This window comes from Aricia agestis, chromosome 2 (assembly GCF_905147365.1).
Source record: "Aricia agestis chromosome 2, ilAriAges1.1, whole genome shotgun sequence".
NCBI lineage: Eukaryota > Metazoa > Arthropoda > Insecta > Lepidoptera > Lycaenidae > Aricia > Aricia agestis.
Window position 1 is genome coordinate 9781538 of NC_056407.1, and position 24742 is coordinate 9806279.

General features: G+C 36.4%; 3 protein-coding genes across 4 annotated transcripts in view; 2 read left to right on the forward strand and 1 right to left on the reverse strand.

Annotated features, from left to right (window-relative positions):
- LOC121739977 (phospholipase A1) overlaps positions 1–24742 on the reverse strand; it is a 58102-nt gene that overhangs the window by 16314 nt on the left and 17046 nt on the right. The gene's annotated exons all lie outside the window — the stretch shown is intronic.
- LOC121739976 (aldehyde dehydrogenase X, mitochondrial-like) lies at positions 80–11462 on the forward strand. The gene is made up of 11 exons (XM_042132644.1): positions 80–157; positions 5131–5235; positions 5919–6186; positions 6593–6709; positions 7710–7897; positions 8605–8707; positions 9019–9200; positions 9478–9639; positions 9967–10124; positions 10573–10647; positions 11306–11462. Exons 1-11 carry the CDS (start codon positions 128–130, stop codon positions 11379–11381), a joined length of 1464 nt encoding a protein of 487 aa, XP_041988578.1. The 5' UTR covers positions 80–127; the 3' UTR covers positions 11382–11462.
- On the forward strand, positions 97–23770 carry LOC121739975 (aldehyde dehydrogenase X, mitochondrial-like). Of its 2 annotated transcripts, none has more exons than XM_042132643.1 (11): positions 97–157; positions 15127–15231; positions 16275–16542; positions 16926–17042; positions 17801–17988; positions 20858–20960; positions 21418–21599; positions 21826–21990; positions 22423–22580; positions 22862–22936; positions 23619–23770. In XM_042132643.1, exons 1-11 carry the CDS (start codon positions 128–130, stop codon positions 23692–23694), a joined length of 1467 nt encoding a protein of 488 aa, XP_041988577.1. In that variant the 5' UTR covers positions 97–127; the 3' UTR covers positions 23695–23770. The 2 variants fall into 2 exon arrangements, with proteins under 2 accessions (XP_041988577.1, XP_041988576.1); XM_042132642.1 differs by lacking the exon at positions 97–157 and adding an exon at positions 13949–14065.

A 24742-nucleotide genomic window follows, 5' to 3' on the forward strand; every position in this document is an offset into this window, starting at 1 on the left:
TAATCTATTTTGAGATAATATACGATATATGTACAGCACGATAGGCGTGGAGGGGCCATTGGGCAAGTGGGCTCGCGTGCGGTGACATCAGTTATAGACGTGTTATAAATAACGTTTTGTATTCACCATGGCCAAGGTCGACATCAAATATACGAAGGTATGCTTATGATTTCTTGTACAAAGTACTAGGTTTTTGCCGGCCTATCGTTGTGTATTTTTATACTTTTTTGATAAAATATCCAACATGTGGCGTAGACGTCTTGCCACTTGCCTATCAACAAGATGTTAAGATTTATGCCTGAGATTTTAGACGGTTATGTTTAGTTCTACCTGTAAGCTGTATGCCGATTCCTGGCTATATTTAAATGCATTTTTGAAGCACTGCAGTTACAGTAGTTTCGGTAAAATTGCGAAATAGCATGTTACTTATAAAAATTTAATGTGACTAAAACACATCGACCGATAACAAACATGGAACGAAATAAGATGAAAGCTAGAGACAATTTTGATAATTTATACTAATGAATAAAAAAATCGATTATCAGCATTGAGATAATATAAGTACTTACTTAGGTACTTACAGTACTTATATCTCAATGACTAGCTAATATAATACTAGAGATCGCCCAATGGTCGAAATTCGACCTTACTTGCAACGACATTAGGACTACTACCTATATTTTTGTAAAATTTAGGTAGTAGTTCATCATAGTTTTTTTCAATTCTTGTCTCTGGGACTTAGCAAAATTGGTGTCAAAAGCTTTTTAAAACCCTGGTGGGGTACCAGGGTTTTAAAAAGCTTTTGACACCAATTTTAAATCAAAATACCCAAAACAGCCGTGTGGTGTGCACATAATATGTTTTTTTTTTACTTAATTAAACTTTTTTATACCAAATTTTAAAGCTTATTTAGCGTTACACAACTTAGCTGCATAATGCATTACACAACCTTAACTTTGCCCAATGCCCATAAACTATTTATTATTGGTAGACAGACTGTTTCTGATATCTATGTTGGTAGGTGAGTTATTTAATAACATGTATAACAATCGAAAGAATCGCAAATATTAACTCAACATGGTACCACCTCTTATAGAAATACATATGAGCAAGCGATAGCGCGATCTAGGCGACTCTTGGCGCCATCTGTTCCAGTTTTTGGAACTAACTTAATTTGAACAAATTTACGCATAAACACCCCCTTACAACCCCTTTTTCCAGTTAAAAAGTAGCCTATGTCCTTTCTCAGGCTTTAAACTATCTGTGTACAAAATTTCATTACAATCGGTTCAGTAGTTTTGGCGCTGTGAGTTATTACTTATTAGTTATTAGTTAATAACGTGTACTTATAACAATCGAAAGAATCGAAAAATGTACCTCAACAGGGTACCACCACTTATAGAAATACTCATGAGCAAGCGATAGCGCGATCTAGGGGACTCTTGGCGCCATCTATTTTGAGTTTTTGGAACTAACTTGATTTGACCAAATTTACGCATTTTCACCTCCTTACAACCCCTTTTTCCAGTTAAAAAGTAGCCTATGTCCTTTCTCAGGCTTTAGACTATCTGTGTACAAAATTTCATTACAATCGGTTCAGTAGTTTTGGCGTGAAAGCGAGACAGACAGACAGACAGAGATACTTTCGCATTTATAATATTAGTATAGATAACTGTGCGAAATTTCATGCACCTACGTTTCCCCACTTTTCGTATAAAATGGTTACAAAGTTTTTCTCTCACGTATTAATATACTCGTATAGATATATCATATCAGCTAATATAATAATTTTATCATTATTGGGTAGTTAGCCGTTTCGGACCAAATATCGCGATTCGCGGACCGCGGTATGATTTATGAAACACTCAAGTTATTTAATACTTAATAGTTAATATTTTTTTCATTGCATCATCTACCTTAAGAAGTAAAAATGTATACTTACTTAATTTGCTAACAAAAAAGTAACGTAAAAAAATCACACATAAAATTTATAACTGAGTAAATTTTTCACCTACCTCCATTACAATAATATGGTACAACGGAAAGCATCTCGTTATTTAATTAAATAAATTACTGATGTAATAAGTCCATAGTCATGGGCTGTGGTCATGGGCATAACTGAATAAATACCAAGCTACTACGTACTTCTTCGCAAGTCATAACTCATAACTGAAGACATGAGTAGATGAAGTGGATAACTAGCATTTTATAACATAAGGGCAAATACTGTCTGTCCGTCTGTATGTCACAGCCACTTTTCTCCGAAACTATAAGAGCTATACCTACTATTGAAACTTGGTAAGTAGTTGTAGTCTGTGAACCGCATTATGATTTTGAATTTTGATACAAAAATGGAAAAAATTATTTAAAAATTTAGGGGTACGTACAACTAAAACAATAAAAACCTTATTGCTGCTGCGGAACCCTTCGTGGGCGAGTCCAACTCGCACTTGGCCGATTTTTATTTTTACTTGTTTTTTGGAACGAGTTTTTGCTATAATTATTTACAGCTGATGTCCTTGAGTATGATAATATTATCATACTCGTATCATATTTTACATAATATGTAGTGATGACTCTTATTTTATTTTTCATCAAAACATCGCGCGTGATAAATAATAATTGATTAGGTTATAGTACTTTATATTCACAATACGGCACTCCGGCGATTTCTAAATTTGTGTTGTGTCACGTTGTGTTGTGTAGTTACAAAGTTGTAATTCGGCATGAACAATGAACATAATATAATGATACCGACAAAATGGTACCGTATATAAAATCTTAAAATAGTACAGGTAGGAAAATAAGAAATGTCTCAGATCACGTCATGTAATAATGTGAGCTGAGGCTTTCTTATTTACTGCCCATGGTGCGTATACTATTTTTCTCATCGACGGAGGCGGAAAACGGCAACATCGGTAAGCGCAGCGGGAAGAAAGTTGACGTTTTCCGCCCGGAGGTGAGAAGAAATATTTTTTATGGTACCTCCCCTACACATCAAGTGGGGATGATTTTTGTTCGCGTCCACCCAACCGTATGGGCTATCGTTGGATAGGTCTTTTGAAAACCATTTTTGAAGGATCATTTTCCGATTTAGGGATCCATTTGTGATACTATACGAGCTTTTGCCCGCGGCTTCATCCCCTATTTTAACCCCTTGGAGGTGGAATTGATCAAAATCCTTTCTTAGCGGATGCCTACGTCATAATATCTACCTGCATGCCAAATTTCAGCCCGATCGGTCCAGTGGTTTGGGCTGTGCGTTGATAGATCACCATGTCAGTCAGTCAACTTTGAGTTTTATATAATTACTAGCTGTCCCGGTGAACTTCGAGTCACCAGTCACTTTAAAACCTTCCTTGGACTTCTACGAATATTTTAAAACTAAAATTAGCCCAATCCGTTCAGCCGTTTTCGAGTTTTAGCGTTACTAACACAATTGAAAATTCATTTTTATACTTATAGATATAGATGAAGTTTTGAAGTGAAAAAAATCGTTAGAGTCCAGTGCCCCCCCCCCCCCCCCCCCATGAACCGCATGAAGGGGGGGGGGGGCTTCAACCAGCTAAACAGCTAAACGGTTGCTTCTGGAAATGTAAAAAAAAACACAGGTGTAGGAAATATGCTGAATTTAAAAGGAAAATTATCACGGACTTCATAAGTTATTGAGTAATTTTATAGTCGATCGACTAAAAAAATGTATTCCGCGAAGTTTATAGGAACTTTTCGTTGATGATGTTGTTACTTGTGAAACACGTGTAAAACACATTATAAATGTACATTCATTGCCCAGCTCATTCAAAAACTAGCGGTACTGCGGAACCTTATATTTTTTTTACATTTCGAGGATCCACATAATACCAGGGATCGTGGTACAGTATCCTGTGCCATGTTCATTTACCTGAGTGGAGTCCTATTCAACAACTTTTCGCACTGCACTGCCCTAATACTGCACCAAAGCACTTAATCCGCGCCGCACCAGCACCACAAAAATATTATATAAATTAATTATTGTGCGTAAAATGTTTTAATTAAACGCACGTAAAACGTTTTAATTAAGTGTTCTCAATAGTTTTTTTCTGTTATCTTAGATACTATTTTCATTCATTTTCATTTCATTTCATTTCATTCATTCAATCATTCATATTATGTAGTCAGGCTTAGTATGAATTTTTGTTGTTTTGTTTGTGCGTTTTTGTTTTCTCTGTCTCTATTGTTGTGCTTTGTTTTATTGTAGTGTACTGTGAACTTTGTTGAATAAATGTCTATTATTATTATTATTATATTGTCGTGGCCTGACACGCGCTTGGTCGGTTTTTCGGGTTCCGTACCCAAAGGGTAAACACGTTTTTTTTTGTTTTTAGATTGTAATCAATAACGACTACACTTGAAATATTCATAAAATCATTTATTACTTAAGTATATTATAAATATTTTGTACTTTAATAATTAATAATAAAAATAAAATACAATTTCCTTACAAAAAACACAACATTTGCTCTATAATTTTACAAAACCCTTCGTGCGCGTGTCTAACTCGCACGTGGCCGATTTTTTTATAGGTTATCTATAAGTATATTAATAAGTGAGAGAAAAACTTTGTAACCCCTTTACGAAAAATGGGGAAACGTAGGTGAATGAAATTTCGCACAGTTATAGTTTATATGGTGAAGGAGTGCATCGAGCTAATATTATTTTCAAATTATGCTTTTATCATATTATATATTTTAAACAAATAAAACGTTACACACACTACGACACTACTACTAGGAAAAATGACAGATTTTTGAGTGACAAGCCTATACATACAAATTATACTCTTTTATTTATGGTTGAAGTCTGTTGACAACAAGTTGACAAATTGAAAATGGATGTTTTTTTTAATTTAATTTTAGATACTATTAGACAATGCGCCAGTCTGAGATCAGCTGAGTCCTAAAGACAAGAATTGAAAAAAACTATGATGAAGTCAATCAGATGTGGTCGCTGAAGTCAATATTTTTTACAAAATATAGGTAGCAGTCCTAATGTCGTTGCAACTTGCAAGTAAGGTCGAATTTCGACCATTGGACGATCTCTTGTAACAATTAATTAGCTAATATCATAATATGGGTAATATATTATTTGCAGCTGTTCATCAACAACGAGTGGGTGGACTCCGTGAGCAAGAAGACCTTCCCCACCATCAACCCCCACGATGAGTCCGTCATCACCCAGGTGGCTGAGGGAGACAAGGTAACCTTACTATTTCTATTACCTAGCTGTTCCCGTAATTTTATTCTTTCACTTCCCCGTAATCTACGAATTTCATCATTTAATCGACGCAGTTGATCGACGTTGCTACTTGCTGTTGTATGACCAAGGGACATAGGGTTTTATTTATATTTTACTTTAGGTAATATACCATCATTATTAGTTCACAAAATTGAACTAACAATGCCACCCAACAATCTATTGTCCAAATAGGCAATTTACAAGCTTTAGCATCCTACGTAGTCTGTCACAAATCACAATTAGCATTGTTGTGATCTGAATAGTATGAAAAGGAATTTGACTAAGGGACCTATCAGACAAAGAGCAGTCACGCATTCAAGCATTCTGCGCGGTTCGCATTCTACGTTCGAGCAGTCATGCAAGATAGCAATTCTAACGCGGTTAGAACGCCCCCTGTGTGAGTATCTCTATGTAACGTAATACAAGACAAAGAGCGCAAAAGTGGCCGCTTGACCGCTCTCTATCTGATAGGTCCCTATAAAGGACAAAAATTTGTAAATCGTGGTAATTAATTTTCACATACATTGTTTTCTGAAAAGAGAAGACAAATTGAGTTAATTTATTGCTTTGTGAAATCTGGATGTCGAGAAACGTATAAGGCTTACAAATAAACCAACTGTATAACCATAAAATTTGCTCTCTAGGCTGACATAGATCTGGCTGTCAATGCAGCAGTCAAGGCCTTCCACCGGTACTCCGAATGGCGTACCATGGACGCCTCCCAAAGGGGTCGCCTGCTCAACAAACTCGCTGACCTCATGGAGAGGGACAGCGAGTACTTGGGCAAACTGGAGACCTTGGACTGCGGGAAACCCGTCAAGACCGCAACCGGAGAGGCTGTGTGGTCAGCGCAAGTGGTCAGATACTTCGCTGGCAAGGCCGACAAAATCCACGGCAATACTATCCCTGCTGGTAAGTTGATAAGCAATGATTCATTAGAATCATTATATTGTGCACTATACGAATAGCTGCACGCCGAATGACGGTCTACGCTTTTTTCCTTCTCAAAATTATTATTAACTAAAGCCAGCAACTGTTGTTAGCATCTTCGTAGAAATTTTTTACACATTTGAACATACTACAGAAACGTAACTGTGCCAATGCCCAACAGTTACGTTTCTTATTGCTCGTAGATTGTGATGAGATGATACAATACTTAATCTCAAGATCTGTAGTCTACAGTCATCGTGATCTATATCTTTTTAATGATCAATAATTTTTTGTGTTATCAATGTAAATATTATAACTTCATAAGTGACGATCAATATACCTGAAATACTCTTTGGAAGAATAAAACTATGAATTTATGCGACTTAAGATGGACCCGTCATCTCCATGACCATGAAGGAGCCAGTTGGTGTTTGCGGCCAGATCATCCCCTGGAACTACCCGATCCCCATGTTCGTGTGGAAAATCGCCCCAGCCTTGGCTGCAGGTAAATTTGAAGCTATGAATTATCCGACAATTTTGAGAATCGTGCAAATTCAACATAAGCTAAACCTAGGTCATATAAATAGCATCATTAAGTACTTTTATAAATGCCTACCACGTAAATTCGTTTGAGCTTAACACTACCTGCCTTGCCTTGTTGTGCACACAATATTTCAACGACCACAATATACCAAATGATGTGGTGCATTAATTCAAAATGTGTAGTCGCTCGTGAAACACAATCATGTTTGATGGATTCTCTAGACTTGAGCAATTTAAAATTTAAATAATGCAAACATGAATTTGGTGGTCTAATTTTTTTAGGATCCTGTAACGACATACAAAGTATATTTACATTTTTATTTAGTAGCAATGTATCGAAAATTTTTGTCTGTTATTTGCATCTCAAAATGGAACGTATATGTTCAAATACTAAAGAAATTAGGAAAAAACTAATTAATTAAACTAACTATTTCATTAAGCTTTGGCGTCTGTAAAGACCTGGATTCGTGGACATAATTCTTTAGGGATTATAAAATTTAGGATGGGAATATATAAATTAGGGTCAACCAAGTATTCTTGATTACAGAACCCTTAATCGGAACCCTAACAAGCTGATTACTATTTGTGTATAGATAGGTTAATAATTATTAACCTAACCTAAGTTAATAATTATTAACCTATCTATAGGTTTAAGAGTAAGAGCACAGAATAGATAATAGTACAAGTAGTAAGAGTAAGAGTTTATCGTTATGTATCTATAAGTATACACAATCCATATTTTAGGACCATCAAATCAAAGTATGAAATCCTTTCAATCTCTGTTAGCTTTCGAGATTTTTCGCAGATAAAAATGTTGTTCGTCTTATCAAAATGCAGCTTCTCACAAAAACTTTGCTTAAAGGTATTTAATCAAAATAAATGTTCTAGGGAACCCTGACTATAATATTATATTCCCATCATCAATTTTAATGTTATCTAAAATTCTGAAATATTTCATACAGGTTGCACAATCATCGTGAAGCCTGCCGAACAGACACCCCTCACAGCGCTCGCTATGGCTGCCCTCGTTAAGGAGGCTGGTTTCCCTCCTGGTGTGGTCAATGTTGTGCCTGGTTACGGACCAACCGCTGGTGCGGCTTTGACCAGCCACCCCAAAGTAGACAAAGTAGCTTTCACCGGATCCACTGAGGTGATTTTTGAGATGATATTATAATTACGAAAACTTAATAAGCGTTGACTATTGAGTTAGTTGGATTAATGAACAATGACAAGCATTATTATTATTTTTATTATTATTATTTATTAATTATTTCATAAGTTTGGATTAACATAATATTTTAAAAAAATTCAAAAGAGGTATAAACCTGCTAGTGATGTTAAATAAGTGTTATTGTTATAATTATAAAGGGAACTGAAGTCGATCATTTGGATAATGGTGTTGTTATCCTTCACAGACAATATTATCACTCTTAGCATAAACAATTAAATGTAAGTACTACAATAATGATAACGTTGTCAGAACAATATGCTATGGAAATAATTATTGAGATTATTTCTATAGAGCCTAATATTTATACAATAACGGAATGAGTATACTTTTAAATGAGAGACTTCTTGCCCATTTCAAAAATTTCCTCAACTTTAAAAAAAAATGTTACTTCGTTTTTATCTTTAAAGTTGTTATCATATTATATACTTAATTATAATAGGGGTCGTTTGTCATCTAAGTATAAAACATTATTACATCATCAACATTGTTATCAAAATTGTTATATCGTTCAGTTTATCTATGCTTACCAGTCTGTACTCGTTAAGCTGTAATCTGATTTTAAGACTTGGCAATGACTTTGCTAACTAATAAACATTAATCGCAAATTCTGTCATCCAAATTTTCAGGTCGGCCGCATCATAATGACTGCAGCATCCCAAGTGAACCTGAAACGTGTAACCTTGGAGCTCGGTGGAAAGAGTCCTCTGGTGATCTTCAACGATGCTGACAGTAAATATCAAGCTTTATCTAAAGTTATTAGTGGCTTGGCCTTACAATCTCATGAGATTCAAGTTTTTGCAACATTCAAAACGATTATTCTGACATCAAGTCTTAACAGCCATTAAATAATGTTATCAACACATTGAGGAAAAACAATTACAAATATAATTTTTGGTAGCAACAACAAGTCTTCAATAACAAAATTAGCTATATTAAATATCGAAGCAATTGAAATTTATCAAGGTCACAACATTAGATTAGAATATATACAATATAGGAAAATTGTCAGTGAATGTAATTTAATAGAGTGTATTTTTTAGTCGACATGGCTGCGGAAATCGCTCACGACGCTGCGTTCGCCAACGGCGGACAGTGCTGTGTCGCTGCCACCAGGACTTACGTGCAATCTGGAATTTACGACAAGTTCGTCGCCAAAGCTGCTGAGGTTGCCAAGAAGAGGGCCGTCGGCAACCCCTTCGATGACGTCCACCAGGGACCACAGGTTTGTGAAAATATCTACAGCCTCACATAGAACCTCATCCTTTTTGAAAGTCAGTCAAAAAGTTGCGTAGTCTAGATAGTAATTAGTAACCTAATCTCATTTCATGTTATCATTATTCATATCATATTATGTATTTATTTAAATATAAAATAGAGCTTGAGGATAAAACTTATTCTATTACAAATTTAAAAAAAACAATTAAAGAGATAATAATAGACTGTTGACTGAGGAAAAAAGCTGAGTTTTATTTAATTTACATTAAATTTTAACTTTACAGATTGATGATGAAATGTTTAATAAAGTGATGAACTACATCAATATCGGAAAAGGCGAAGCTCGTTGCGTAGCCGGTGGTGACAGGAAAGGCAAGAGTGGATACTACATCGAACCCACTGTCTTCGCTGATGTTAAGGACAACATGAAAATCGCGAGGGAAGAAGTGAGTATTACTAATGTAGTTTGAAGCAAAATAATAAACGAAACGCCATCCGCTACAAAATAATCAATATAAAGAAAACAATGCAGAACTTCATAGTAAGATAATAAATGAAGAAATTAATGTCCAGTTTTGTCTAAGCAGACGATAAAGCGGAAAAAAAAAACAAATTATACGAAGTGGCTGGCACTATTCAAATCATATTGGCATAAATAAAACTGTTATCTTTTAACAATGCTGTTATAAGCAGAAACCAAAAGATGACAATTCGTGTTACATTATCGAATCCATTGGAATAATTTTCATGAATTTTTTATCTTTTTCTTATAGATCTTCGGCCCAGTCCAAAGCATCCTTAAGTTCGAGACCTTCGAGGAAGTGCTGGACCGCGCTAACGACTCCAACTACGGCCTGGGAGCTGGTGTCATCACCAACGACATCAACCTCGCCATGAACTTCGTCAAACACGCCAGAGCTGGCTCTCTATGGTAAGTATTGAGATACAAAATATGAAATCTCCTACTCCTCCTGCTTCTTCTGATTAATTTCATTGTGAGTCCCAAGACAGATTTGGCTTACCCCTCGGGCACCCCTGAGATCATATCAAAGGGTTTTTCGTGGTTCCACTGTTGATTCTGGCGACACATTAATTGCAGTGGGGGCCATTTGCCCGTATAAAGAAATACAAAATATGAAACTGAAACAAAATCCTTTGTAGAGTTAAAGATGGATAAATATTGAAAAAGCTTGTAAATGTTGTGGGTACATTGTCGTATCGTACCTATATTCTGAAACGCCAAAATTAGTAGATACATGACATATTTAGGGAATTTTAGGGAAGTAAAAATGTTGCTAATATTCATATTATTTTTCAAATACCGTGGTCTTTTTATGTTTTAAAATAAAGAGCTGACGATCCTTACCTATTTATTACAGGGTCAACATGTACAACTTCGTGACACCACAAACACCTTTCGGCGGATTCAGAGACTCAGGACTTGGACGCGAACTGTAAGTATCTTAAACCTTTACCTAATTCCAGTTTTACTCTAGGGGCAATCGGGGCTAGTACCCAGGACAGCAAATTTTCTAGGGCAGCAAAATTTGGAAAGTAGATAAATTTTTAATATAATCATAGACAAAGGAAAATATTAGTCTGGTCTCTGCTTTTAGTGATATTTCAGTAGGTGATGGAGCGGCAATTTTTCAGTGCCCCGGGGCGGCAAAAGTTTCCCGTCCTGCTTATTTGTGAATGCAAAGTAATTGGTTTATTCATAGGCAAATCACGGATGTACGTAATTTAGTCACAATCCGACTTTCAATTTCGGTGACGAATGTCCTTCTAGCTTGTTACACGCGCCTAATAACTATGTAGCTAAAAGCCGAGCTTTGTGAGGACTCGCGTCGTTTTTCGCACATCCACATATTATTATATACTTAAATAAAATTAATAGGCGTGATAGTTTTTCCATAAATAGTAGTCACAAAGTGCTCAGGTTGTGGGATATACTAGGTCTCGCTCCGCTCGCTTACTAATTTAAAAGAGAATTTTCGTTTAGATTTAGGCAAGCTAGATACCTCTTAGTAAGGCAACTGCTAGCCACCCCACTAAAAGCAACACCAGAGATATGATTTGGTAATATTTTCATTCTGTTTTTTTTTTTCACAGTGGTGAAGATGGAATCCAGCAATACCTAGAGACGAAGACTGTCACGATAAGCCTGCCAAAAGCCCAATCAAAGTGAATGAATCGTAAACTGTTATACCCAGACCAATTTTTTACAATGTTGCTATTATATAAATAAAATATTTTTTTTATTTAACAATATCTTGTATTTTTCCCAGCCCTAACATTTTTTTAAAGTATAAACTCGACTAATAGCTATGTCCACACTATGCAATTTCATCTTCAATTTTCGTCATCATCTTTTTTTCAACTTTCGTTTGGCATCTATACATATTAAAAAACAAAGTCGCTTTTTTCCCTCATGTCCCTTTGTTCCCTTTAATCTTTAAAACTATACGCAACGGATTTTGATGATTCTTTGAGTGTTAGATAACCTATTTATCGAGGAAGGCTTATAGGCTATATTTTATCACGCTAAGACTAATAGGAGCGAAGAAATAGAGGAAAATGTGGAAAAAACGGGGAAATTATTTGAAAGGGCTAACTTGAACGCGCTAATCTCAAGAACTACTGGTCCGATTTGAAAAACTCTTTCAGTGTTAGATAGCCCATTTATTGAAGAAGTCTATAGGTTATATTTTATCACGCTAAGACTAATAGGATAATGTGGAAAAAACGGGGGAAATTATTTGAAAGGGCTAATCTCGCGAACTACTGGAACAATTTTTATGTTATTTGGCACAGATAAGAAGTGGACCATGTGAAAGATCATAGGCAATCGATTTTAATCATTTTTTCAGTGGCTATATATTTTATACCCGTGCGATGCCGGGGCGGGTCGCTAGTATTCAATAATTGAATGCGTCAAAATTTACCCGCGTTGAAGAAAAGTGTCATGCCACACGTGCGATGTTGACTGCGCTATAACGCATGCCCTTGATGAACAAAAAAAAGGCACAGTGTGGACAAAGCTAATACGAAACAAAATAAAAATCACTTTCCTTACGCTCATTTTGGGTAACTTTGACTTGCGGCTTAACTTTGAACAATACATTATTGTATTGTTCAAAATAAAAACGTGGTTCAAAGTTTCCCAAAATGACTGTACTTTTAACTCAATTATGTAATATTATGTACAAAAAGCTGTCGGCTGTCGTACTCCCGTGAATATTTGACATTTCCAGAATTTGGTAGAGGGGGACTGGGACTGGACTCTAACGATTTTTTTCCAATTTAAAACATAATATTTCACAAATGGATCCCTAAATAGGAAAATGATCTTTGAATACATGTAACAGTAGTTAGGTATGATTTATCGATACTTAATATTATAAATAATAATATCTATGGACGCTTCACACCACGTCAGTCTGGCCCCGTGGTAAGTACCTGAAGGACTCGTGTATATAAAGCGGAAGAGTTTGTTTGTTTGTTTGAACGCGCTAATCTCAGGATCTATAACTAGTCCGATTTGAAAAATTCTTTCAGTGTTAGATAGCCCATGATCTATATTTTATCACGCTAAGACTTATAGGAGCTAAGAAATAGAGGAAAATGTGGAAAAAACGGGGGGAAATCATGAATACATTATTCATTACTACCCTTGGCCCGCATAATGGCCGATACCGCCGCAAAAGCTACGTCCCGCAATTTTGAAATCAATACTAATATTATAAATGCGAAAGTGTGTCTGTCTGTTACATCTTCACGCTCAAACCGCTGAATTGATTTTGCTGAAATTTGGCATAAAGATACTTTGAGTCCCGGGAAAGGACATAGGATTCTTTTTATCCCGGAAAAATGTACGGTTCCCTCGCGATAAACGAATTTTGGCGCAACAGAGTTGCGGGTGTCATCAAGTCTGTAATATCTTCGAAAATATTCATTTAAATCATATGCTGTAAGGGGCAAATCAACGATGTATTTAAAGTATTTTAATTGAATAAGGATTAATGCCGTATTTGTTAAAATCGCTTCAAAAATTAGCCCCTATTTGTAGTAAAAAGTAAATTTAAAAAAAAATGTTATTGTGGGATATCTGAGATAGAGATACCATCGCGAAGTTTTCTATACTTAGACCTTTTTCATTGTGTACATTATTATACTTAGTACTTACATTATTTTGATAAATCTCGTAGGTAGGGTACAGCCTGCGTTTGCATTGTAAGCGGAAAAAATGTAATTATTTACGACATCAGATTAAAAACCTCAAAAACTAACAATATTTCTCCACTACCTAATGAATTTATTATACTTATAAACCTTCCTCTTTAATCACTCTATCTGTTAAAGAAAACTGCATCAAAATCCGTTGCATAGTTTTAAAGATTAAAAACAAAGGGACATGAGGACAGAAAAAGTGACTTTGTTTTATACTAAGGTGATAAGTACCTAATATATTATATTAACATAATAATATATATCTATTACGCGCTTGTCTGTGACCATGACAACCAATTATAACCCCCTTATTCACCCTATTATGAATTTATAAATCACGCTGGAATCATTGAACTGCACCATATACTGGCTGTTTTGTAGTTCCAGTGCTGCTACACGATTTTAGACCCTATTCTCCTGAAAAAGGCTTGTATTTCGAGTAGCTTTCTTCCGGTAACGTAATCTATTTCGAGATAACACACGTTATAACTTATATACAGTATAGCACACGATAGGCGTGAAGCGCCCTGCGCAGTGCGCCAAGCGGTCATTGAGCAAGTGGGCTCTCGTGAATTGACATCAGTAGACGTGTTATAACGTTTTGTGTGCACCATGGCCAAGGTCGACATCAAATATACGAAGGTATGCTTATGATTTTCTATGCAAAAAACATTAATCAAGTTTTTGTCGGCCTATCGATGCGTATTTTTTATACTTTTTTGATAAAATATCAAACACGTGGCGTAGATTTGCCAATAAACAAGATTTTAAGATTTGAGCCGGGTATTTTAGACGGTTATGTTTAGTTTTACCTTTAGGCTGTATCCTGGCAATATAATAATTTACACAGATCACCGGTAGAACTAGACATATTATATTTTTATGTTTTATACTCACATTAAAATTACGCAGTTTTAAAGCACTGCAGTTTCATTAGTATGCCGGCAAAATTGCGAGTAAGTTATAAAATTCAATGTGGCTAAAATATTTGGAGGTATTTTAGCCACATTAGTTCCAAAGTAACCAAATTCAAATTTAAAATAATTTGCTAAATATAACACAAATAATTGTAAAAATAGTAAGTATAAAATAATTATTTATTATTTACAGATGTCCTTGAGTATGATAATAAACCGGATTATACATAATATACGCCCTCTTTTTAGGGTTCCGTACCCAAAGGGCAACAACGGGATCCAATTACTGAGACTTCGATGTCTGCCCGTCTGTCTGTCTGTCTGCTGTATCTCAATAACCGCTATTTGGCCGTAACAGGGCGACCAGCGTCGTGCATCTTTGATATCAAAATTTCCAGATTGAAAACGCTTAAACCAAATTTGTGCTAATCTCACAGATACTGCATTAGGTCCATAAACATCACAAATTTTTTAGCGGCTTGTGTTGCATTTTTACCTTTTTTGTAATAAAATTTTAAAATGTATCGAATTTCTTCATTAGAATCACTCATTTTAACAATAAGAAAAACAAATGAAAATCTCACATTTACCTACTTAATTTAAATTTGGAATTGTCTTCTGGAAAATTAAAAAAATAATGATAGGTACCAAAATCAGCCATATACAATTGGTATAGCTCAAGAGATTTTAAGACAAGTTCATACATACTTTAACGCGAAAAGACTTTTTCCCCAACCTATTAATTAATTATCAAACATCATAATAAGGGAAATATTTTATTTGCAGCTGTTCATCAACAATGAGTGGGTGGACTCCGTGAGCAAGAAGACCTTCCCCACCATCAACCCCCACGATGAGTCCGTCATCACCCAGGTGGCTGAGGGAGACAAGGTAACCTTACTATTATACCGTAATAACCTGAAAGTCCGAAACCGTGTACATCCTACTCTTCCTAATAATCTTCGTCTGATTAATTTCGTTGCGGGTCTCAAGACAGCTTTAGCATGTCCCTCTGAGATCATATCAAAGGGTTTTCGTGGTTGGATACCGCTGTCAAACCTGGTGACACAGGAGATACAATGGTGGGAATGTGTGGTGGGCCAAAGCCCGTTAAAAAATAACCTTACTATTACTTAAGCAGCAGGGTTAGCATAACAACATTAAGAACGGGAAAGAATAGTCATATTGTCAGATTTTAGTTACAAAATGGCGGAATTCCTTTGCCAATCTGTCACTTAGCCTGTTCTTCCGTGGAAAAAAATCTTTCTATTGTGACTAATCCTGCTACTAGCTGTTACCTTCTCACAAAATGAAAGTTCTTTCACTTCCCAGTAATCTACTTATACCTGCGTCTCATCCTAGTCGATGCAGTCGTTGCTGTCGTTCATGACCAATAGACATACTTTTCTTTCATATTTTACTTTATTCTTCTATGGGTATTATAATATACCTAAACTGGAAGATTTAACACAAAATTTAAAACTAGCAATGCTACCCAACAATATTTAGTCCAAATAGGCAATTTTTAAGCTTTAGCATCCCACGTAGTCTATGATCTATCACAAATCACATTAAGCATTGTTGTGATCTGACAAGTATGAAAATTAAAAAGTAATTTGACTGGGAGTTGGGACCTATCAGACAATAGAGCGGTCACGCATTCAAGCGTTCTGGTTAGACGCCCCCTGTGTGAGTATATCTATGGAACGTAATACAACACAAAGAGGGCAAAACTAACCGCTTGAACGCCTGACCGCTCTCTATCTGAGAGGTCCCTAAAGACTGCAAATCGTCGTAATTAATTTTCACACACAGTTTTTTCTGAAAAGAGAAGACAAATTGAGTAAATTTATTGCTTTGTGAAATCTGGATGTCAAGAAACGTATATGGCTTACACATAAACCAACTGGATAGCCATAGAATTTGTTATCCAGGCCGACGTAGATCTGGCTGTCAATGCAGCAGTCAAAGCCTTCCACCGGTACTCCGAATGGCGTACCATGGACGCCTCCCAAAGGGGTCGCCTGCTCAACAAACTCGCTGACCTCATGGAGAGGGACAGCAAGTACTTGGGTCAACTAGAGACCTTGGACTGCGGGAAACCCGTCAAGACCGCAACCGGAGAGGCTCTGTGGTCAGCGCAAGTGGTCAGATACTTCGCTGGCAAGGCCGACAAAATCCACGGCAATACTATCCCTGCTGGTAAGTTGATAAGCAACGATTTATTACGGCATGGTCTTAGCTTTTTTTCTTCTGAAAATTATAAACTAAAGCCAGTCTATTGTCACACATGTGACATGATGGACATTATGAGCTATCCATATCAGTGTTCCACAAACTTTTTTATTCAAGGTACATCTAGGAAAATAAAAATATTTGGTGGTACACCACAAATAAATCAGTGTGTATACTTGTATAGGGCTTACTCTGAGCTCCTACTGCATCCGTTCGTCGATCGTCTCACACTTTTATCGATCAATCAATTTTCGAGTAATCAATGTTAGTATAACTTCAGAAGTGACGATCAATATACTTACCTAAATTACTCTTTGGATGAATAAAACTATAAATTTATGCGACTTAAGATGGACCCGTCATCTCCATGACCATGAAGGAGCCAGTTGGTGTTTGCGGCCAGATCATCCCCTGGAACTACCCGATTCCCATGTTCGTGTGGAAAATCGCCCCAGCCTTGGCTGCAGGTAAATTTGAAGCTATGAATTATCCGACAATTTTGAAAATCGTGCAAATTCAACATAAGCTAAACCTAGGTCATATAAATAGCATCATTAAGTACTTATATCAATGCCTACCACGTAAATTCATTTGAGCTGGATACTACTATATTTCAACGAACACAATATACCTAATGATGTGGTGCATTATGGTCAATAATTGTATATTGCATGCAATGGTTAATTCAAAATGTGTAGTCGCTCGTCAAACACAATCCTGTTTGATGGATTCTCGAGACTCGAACACCTTAAGTAATGCAAACTGATTGAATTTGGTAGTCTAACTTTTTTAGGATCATGTAACGACATACAAAATACAATCGAGGAAATTTATTCCTAGGCAGTTGACGGACCTGCGTCATGTGGTCGGCTTATGTCAATTCAATGTTAGCTGTGATCGGTCGCCGGTCGGATCGGTTTGACTTAACGCGACCAAATTACTTAGGTCCGCCATCTGCCTAGGAATCAACTTCTCTGATAGTACATATAATTGATGACATTTTAGTAGTAACTTATAGAAGCTAATTTATGTTTGTTATTTGCACCTCAAAATGGAACGACAATGTTCAAATACAAAAAAAAATCAAGAAGAAAACTATATTATTATTTTATCAAACTTTAGCGTCTTTAAAGACCTGGTAACTAGACACATTATTATTCAGATTTTAGGGAATATACTGTTTCTATTAGAAATGATATCTAAAATTCTGAAATATTTCATACAGGTTGCACAATCATCGTGAAGCCTGCCGAACAGACACCACTGACAGCGCTCGCTATGGCTGCCCTCGTTAAGGAGGCTGGTTTCCCTCCTGGTGTGGTCAATGTTGTGCCTGGTTACGGACCAACCGCTGGTGCGGCTTTGACCAGCCACCCCAAAGTGGACAAAGTAGCTTTCACTGGATCCACTGAGGTGATTATTTGAGATGATATAGCTATAATTATTACATTACGATTGCACTGTACTGTACAACATTTGCAAACTAAATAAGCGTTGACTATTGAGTTTCTTGGATTAATGAACAATGACAAGCATCATTATTATTATATTTATTTCATAAGTTTTGAACTTTTGAATTAACATAATATTCTACAAAATTAAATTACTGAAATTAAAAAAAGCCCCCTCCAAACAAATTTAAAAAGTAATGAAATAATATATTTACTGACTTTAAGTTTAAATAATTCCTAAGTGTAAATGAGATTAAATATAGCTAAGAACCCTCTCGATTAAGTCAGCTTTCAAACAAAAAAAACTAGATCAAAATCGGTCCAGCTGTTTGGATGCTACGATGCCACAGACAGCCAGACAGACAGACAGACAGACAGACAGACAGACAGAGCGACACGTCAAACTTATTATAACACCCGTCTTTTTTGTCGGGGGTTAAAAAATGTAAAAGAGGTACTAACCTGCTACTGATGTTAAATAAGTTGATAATTTAGATAATGGTGATGTTATCCTTCACAGACCAAATTATAAATACCTAAAGCGGGAAACAAACCTCCTGACGACCCAAAATCTTACCGTCCGATAACGTTACTGCCTTGCTTAGGTAAATTACTAGAACGTCTCATCGTACCTCGCCTGCTACCCGGTGGCCCTAAATTCCATAGCCACCAGTTCGGTTTCACCGCCGGGAAATCGACTGTGGACGCGGCGTTAGAAGTAAGAAAAATAGTTAATTTGTCGGAAACTAAATACGTGGTCGCTATTTCATTAGATATTTCCGGGGCCTTCGACCATGCCTGGTGGCCGATGGTGCTATTAAAACTAAAAAATCGAGGGTGTTACTGCAATATTTATTCTATAATACATTCTTACTTTTCTAACGGTCAAACTAAGCTTCGTCTAGGACATTGTACACATGTCAAAGATTTAACGTGCGGCTGCCCTCAAGGATCGGTAATTTCGCCTAAATTATGGAACATCGGATTCGACGATTTGTTAAGTCTTCCACTTCCACCGCTTTGTATACTAGTTGGTTACGCCGATGACGGGTTTCTTATCGTTCAAGCAAACTCGCGTTCCGAAATTGAGTCTAAAGCCAACAGTAGTCTTAATTTAATATCTGACTGGGGTAAGCGTAATCGTCTGAAATTCGCCGCGCAAAAAACTTACCAAATTCTTTTAAAAGGTTCCCTTATATCTTCCCCTAGCATTAAACTTGACAATATTAACGTTAAACGCAAACAGTCGCTCTGTTATCTTGGTTTTTACTTAGAAAATAAATTTACATTTTTAGAACATATAATTCAAACCGGTGAGAAAGCGAAACGCAACTTTTACTCCTTTACCAAAATATCTACTTCGACATGGGGCCTTTCATTCAAAACCCTAAAATTAATTTACACTGCTACTTACCTTGGTAGCATTTGCTACGGGGCCCCCGTGTGGGCCGACAGAGCAACTATCGGCGCGGCTCGTCGCAAGTTGCTACAGCGTCGTGCGACAATGTACTATCATAACAAAAACATTGACAACCCGTTCTTTTTAAGCGCTCGCGATAAAAATAAAATAGCAAGATTGTTTGAACCTTTAGAAAACTCTTTGCAAAGCCTAATCTCCGAATGGCAGACGCGTTGGGACTGTTCCACCAAAGGGCGACATCTTTATAATTTTTTCCCTAATATTCGTGAACGACTATCCAAACATTGGATGGATATTGATCACTGCGTTTCTCAATTCCTGACCGGTCATGGAAATTTTAAGGCCAAACTCTACGGATTTAATCTGGTAGCATCACCCATGTGCGAGTGCTCGACCGAAGGCAACATGTTTGAACAAACAGCTCATCATGTTCTCTGGGAGTGCAGTCTCTGGCAGGACGAAAGAACTACAATGCTAAACAACCTACTCTGCACATCTGGTGTCGCATACTACGGTGATCTCGTGGACAGCGCTAGGAACTTCCGTGCCTTCAAGCGTTTTTGTCACAATTACTATTGGCAACAGTCTAACACAATAAATTAATTTAGCTGTAGCATAGTAGTCACTATTATTATTAACGTTAAATTCCCGTGGTGCTTTTCCCCTTCAGTTCTTTGACTTTCGGTCACTGCAACTTTGTGCAGTCTCCCGCTTTATATTGGGGAGGGAATCTGGAATTCTTCCTACTCCTCCTATTTTCTTCTGATTAATTTCGTTGCGGGTCCCAAGACAGCTTTAGCATGTCCCTCGGGCTCCCTGAGATCATATCAAAGGGTTTTCGTGGTTGGATGCCGCTGTCGATCCTGGCGACACAGGAGATACAGTGGTGGGAATGTGTGGTGGGCCAAAGCCCGTTTTAAAAAAAAAAAAAAAGACCAAATTATAGACAATATTTCTGTTAGCATAAATAATAAAGGTACTTCAATAATGATAACGTTGTCAGAACAATATGCTATGGAAATAATTATTATTACTATAGACTAGAGCACAATAAATATGTTATTATAACAACGGAATGGCTACTTTAAAGGGCTAAAGAATATGAGGGACTTATTGCTCATTAAAAAAATCCTCAACCTTTAAATAAACATGTTATTTCTGTTTATATCTTTAAAGTTGTTGTCATGCAATATAATAGCATTCGTTTATCATATACATAGGAGAAATGATTACATCATCAAACTTGTTATCAAAATTGCTATTTGTAGTTTAGTTATCTATTTATTACTTATGAGTACTCTAATCTGATTTTAAAACTTGGCAATGACTTTACAAACTAGGAATAGGAGTATAATATTACGTCGAATTTTTCATAAACATTAATCGCAAATTCTGTTATTGAAATTCTCAGGTCGGCCGCATCATCATGACTGCAGCATCCCAAGTGAACCTGAAACGTGTAACCTTGGAGCTCGGTGGAAAGAGTCCTCTGGTGATCTTCAACGATGCTGACAGTAAATATCAAGCTTTATCTAAAGTTATTAGTGGCTTTTCCTTACAATCTCATGATATTCAAGTTTTTGCAACATTCAAAACGATTATTCTGACATCATCACATCAAGTTTCAACAGTTATTGAATAATGTTATCAATTCATTGAGCGAAAACAATTAAATAATATCGTTTTCGTTGGCAACAAAAAATCTTCAATAACAAAATTACCAGCCATATTAAATATCGAAGCAAGTGAAATTTATCAAGGTCAAATTAACCATCTTTGGTACAGAATTCAATTAGAATATGTTACTGGTTTTCTGCCTGGTTTGCGACTGCGCCCGCACAGCTCGAGGTTCCCTGGACATGGGACGGGGCAAGTGTGTCGACACAAGTAGCGTTCCACACAAGGGCCCGTCCCACATTCCAGGGGACCAGCGTCATTCCATCCATGTCATTTAATAGAGTGTATTTTTAGTCGACATGGCTGCGGAAATCGCTCACGACGCTGCGTTCGCCAACGGCGGTCAGTGCTGTGTCGCTGCCACCAGGACTTACGTGCAATCTGAAATTTACGACAAGTTCGTCGCCAAAGCTGCTGAGGTCGCCAAGAAAAGGGCCGTCGGCAACCCCTTCGATGACGTCCACCAGGGACCACAGGTTTGTAAAAAAATAGCCAAACTTAGAACCTCATCCTTTGGGAGTCAATTAAAAAGCTGCGTACTGCGTAGTCCAGATAGTCACCTGATCTCATTTCATGTTATAATAATTAAGATGCAAAATAGTGCTTAAGGATAAAACTTGTTTAAAAAAAACTATTGAAGAGATAATAATAGACTGCTTATGGCATGTAATAGTTATTTTACATTATATTTTAACATTACAGATCGACGACGAAATGTTTGGCAAAGTGATGAACTACATCAAAATCGGAAAAAGCGAAGGAGCTCGTTGCGTAGCCGGTGGTGACAGGAAAGGCAAGAGTGGATACTACATCGAACCCACTGTCTTCGCTGATGTTAAGGACAACATGAAAATCGCGAGGGAAGAAGTGAGTATTACTAATGTAGTTTGAAGCAAAATAATAAACGAAACGCCACCCGCTACAAAATAATCAATATAAAGAAAACAATGCAAAACTTCATAGAAAGATAATAAATGAAGAAATTAATTTTAAACCAAATTATGGAACGCTAAAAATAGCACTATTCAAATGCATAAATAAAACTGACAACTGTTATCTTTTAACAATGCTGTTTATGCAACCAAGCCAAGTAGATACCAAGCAGATTAACCAAATTTAGATGACAATTCGTGTTACATGCTATTCACATTGAATTAAAATTTAATTGAATCAATATATTTTAATGACATAGCAGAGACCAAAATTAGCTGACACTATCATTTTGACATTGAGACACATAGATGATAGAATCCATTGGAACAATTTTCATGAATTTTTTATCTTTTGTTTTATACTTAGATCTTCGGTCCAGTCCAAAGCATACTCAAGTTCGAGACCTTCGAGGAAGTGCTGGACCGCGCCAACGACTCCAACTACGGCCTTGGAGCTGGTGTCGTCACCAACGACATCAACCTCGCCATGAACTTCGTCAAACACGCCAGAGCTGGCTCTGTATGGTAAGCATTGAGATACAAATGAAACTCAATGAGGATTCTCGGAGTTATAATAAATTGAAGATGCTGAAAAAGCCTGTAAAATTTATAATTTGAATGAGGATTTTGTATGGTTTTGGATTCCCGGCAACAGCTTAAAGCAACTTTATGAAATTTTGTACCTATTTAGGGAGTATTAGCTAGGTCTAATTGCGAAGAAATGGCGCTATTTTAGGTAACAACGCTTTTCTCTTAGCGTTTTTAAAATTGATGATAAGAAACTTGATCATCCTGATTTGTTACAGGGTCAACATGTACGACTACGTGACACCACAAACACCATTCGGCGGCTTCAGAGACTCGGGAATTGGTCGCGAACTGTAAGTACCTTCCATATTTTTTGCTCTTTCCTTTTTCCTTCTCGCACATTACACTATACGTTAGTGGTTATATGTATAACATATACTTGATTTACATTTTATATCATGTGCTCTGAAAATATAATTAGAGGCATCAAAGAAAATAGTGAACAATTTAAGTTTTTAGTTAGAAAATAGTGAAAAATAGTGAAATTTATGCTATTTAACCTTTTTTTTTTGTTAAGGAGGGGAAATACGTTACGTATCCCCCACCCCTTCGGGGGAAGGGGCGGGGGTATGTGGGACTCCATCTACGAGGTTTACCCACTAAAACCCCCCCCATGCCCTCCTTCCAGCACCATTTCAGTGTAGCGAAATCAATTTTACTGCTATATTAGTAAAGTAACTAGCCACACAAGTACGACGAAAATCATACAGTAATATAATCTATATATATAACTCAAAAGTGACTGACTGACATGGTGATCTATCAACGCTCAGCCCAAACCACTGGATCGATCGGGTTGAAATTTGGCATGCAGGTAGATAATATGACGTAGGCATCCGCTAAGAAAGGATTTTGATCAATTCTACCTCCAAAGGGTTAAAATAGGGGATGAAAGTTTGTATATAATAATACTTCTTAACGCGAGCGAAGCCGCGGGCAAAAGCTCGTATTTTAATAAATTTATTATTTTTTCAGTGGTGAAGATGGAATCCAGCAATACCTAGAGACCAAGACTGTCACGATAAGCCTGCCAAAAGCCCAATCAAAGTGAATGAAGAGCTAACTGCAGTACCCGGACCAATTTTTTACAATGTTGATAATATAATAAAACATTTAAATATATTTTACGATCTCTTTTATTTTTCCCAGCACTTAATTTTTATAACTATGAAAAATATTCTACAGAAACAGAAATAAGATAAAAATAAAAAACAAACCCAGCCGACAGATCACAGCTAACATTGAATCGACATGATCCGACCAAATGACGTTGGTCTGTCAACTGCCTAGGAATCAATTTCCTCGAAGGTACATACAAAATACATAAAGTCATAGTTATTATGATAATGACCATTTTGGTATGTTTTGGTTGGTAATAGCCTTAATACAGCTTTTTGAATGTTGATGATTATTTGATTTATCAAATACTGAGCTGCCCTACTGATGTTGATCACGTAGAACGAAGATAGCAATATCTAAAGTAAACAAGTAGTTCTATAAAGTAGCAATCACTATACAGTAAAGTGCATCTGTATTCTTCACCTTGTATTTTCATTACTATACATTATGTAACGTTATGATAGGTTATGATAATATGCAAATAAAATAGGATAAACAAACCCATAATACTTCTTGATGAATATTTCTTTCCAATGAAAACTTTATCGATTTTAAGCTTGAGAATAGGTAAAAAGGAAAACTCTATGCCCTAGTCCACTTTAATGTTTCTTACAAAGTTACTTTAGCTTGAGTAGCAACTATTTAGTTAGTAACATTATGTTAGCTAAATGCTAAAGTATTTTTTCCTAACAATTTGAACTCACGCAATATTATTCAAATCAAAAATAATTCCAGGTGAGACCAACGTATTTTTTTACGTCCGTGGGTGAGACCAACTGGCTTAAAAAGTCTATCGGCCTACCACAAAAATGGAAGAAACATTATGATTATAATTTGCTCTAAAGATTTTTACAGGCATTAAAGAAAAATTGCTAGCTTGATCTATTGTCTGTAGCCTTGGTAATTTTACTAATAATAATTAATCTTGTCATTCATCGTTCTTTTGATGAAAGCGACTTATGTATTAGGAACTATTCCTT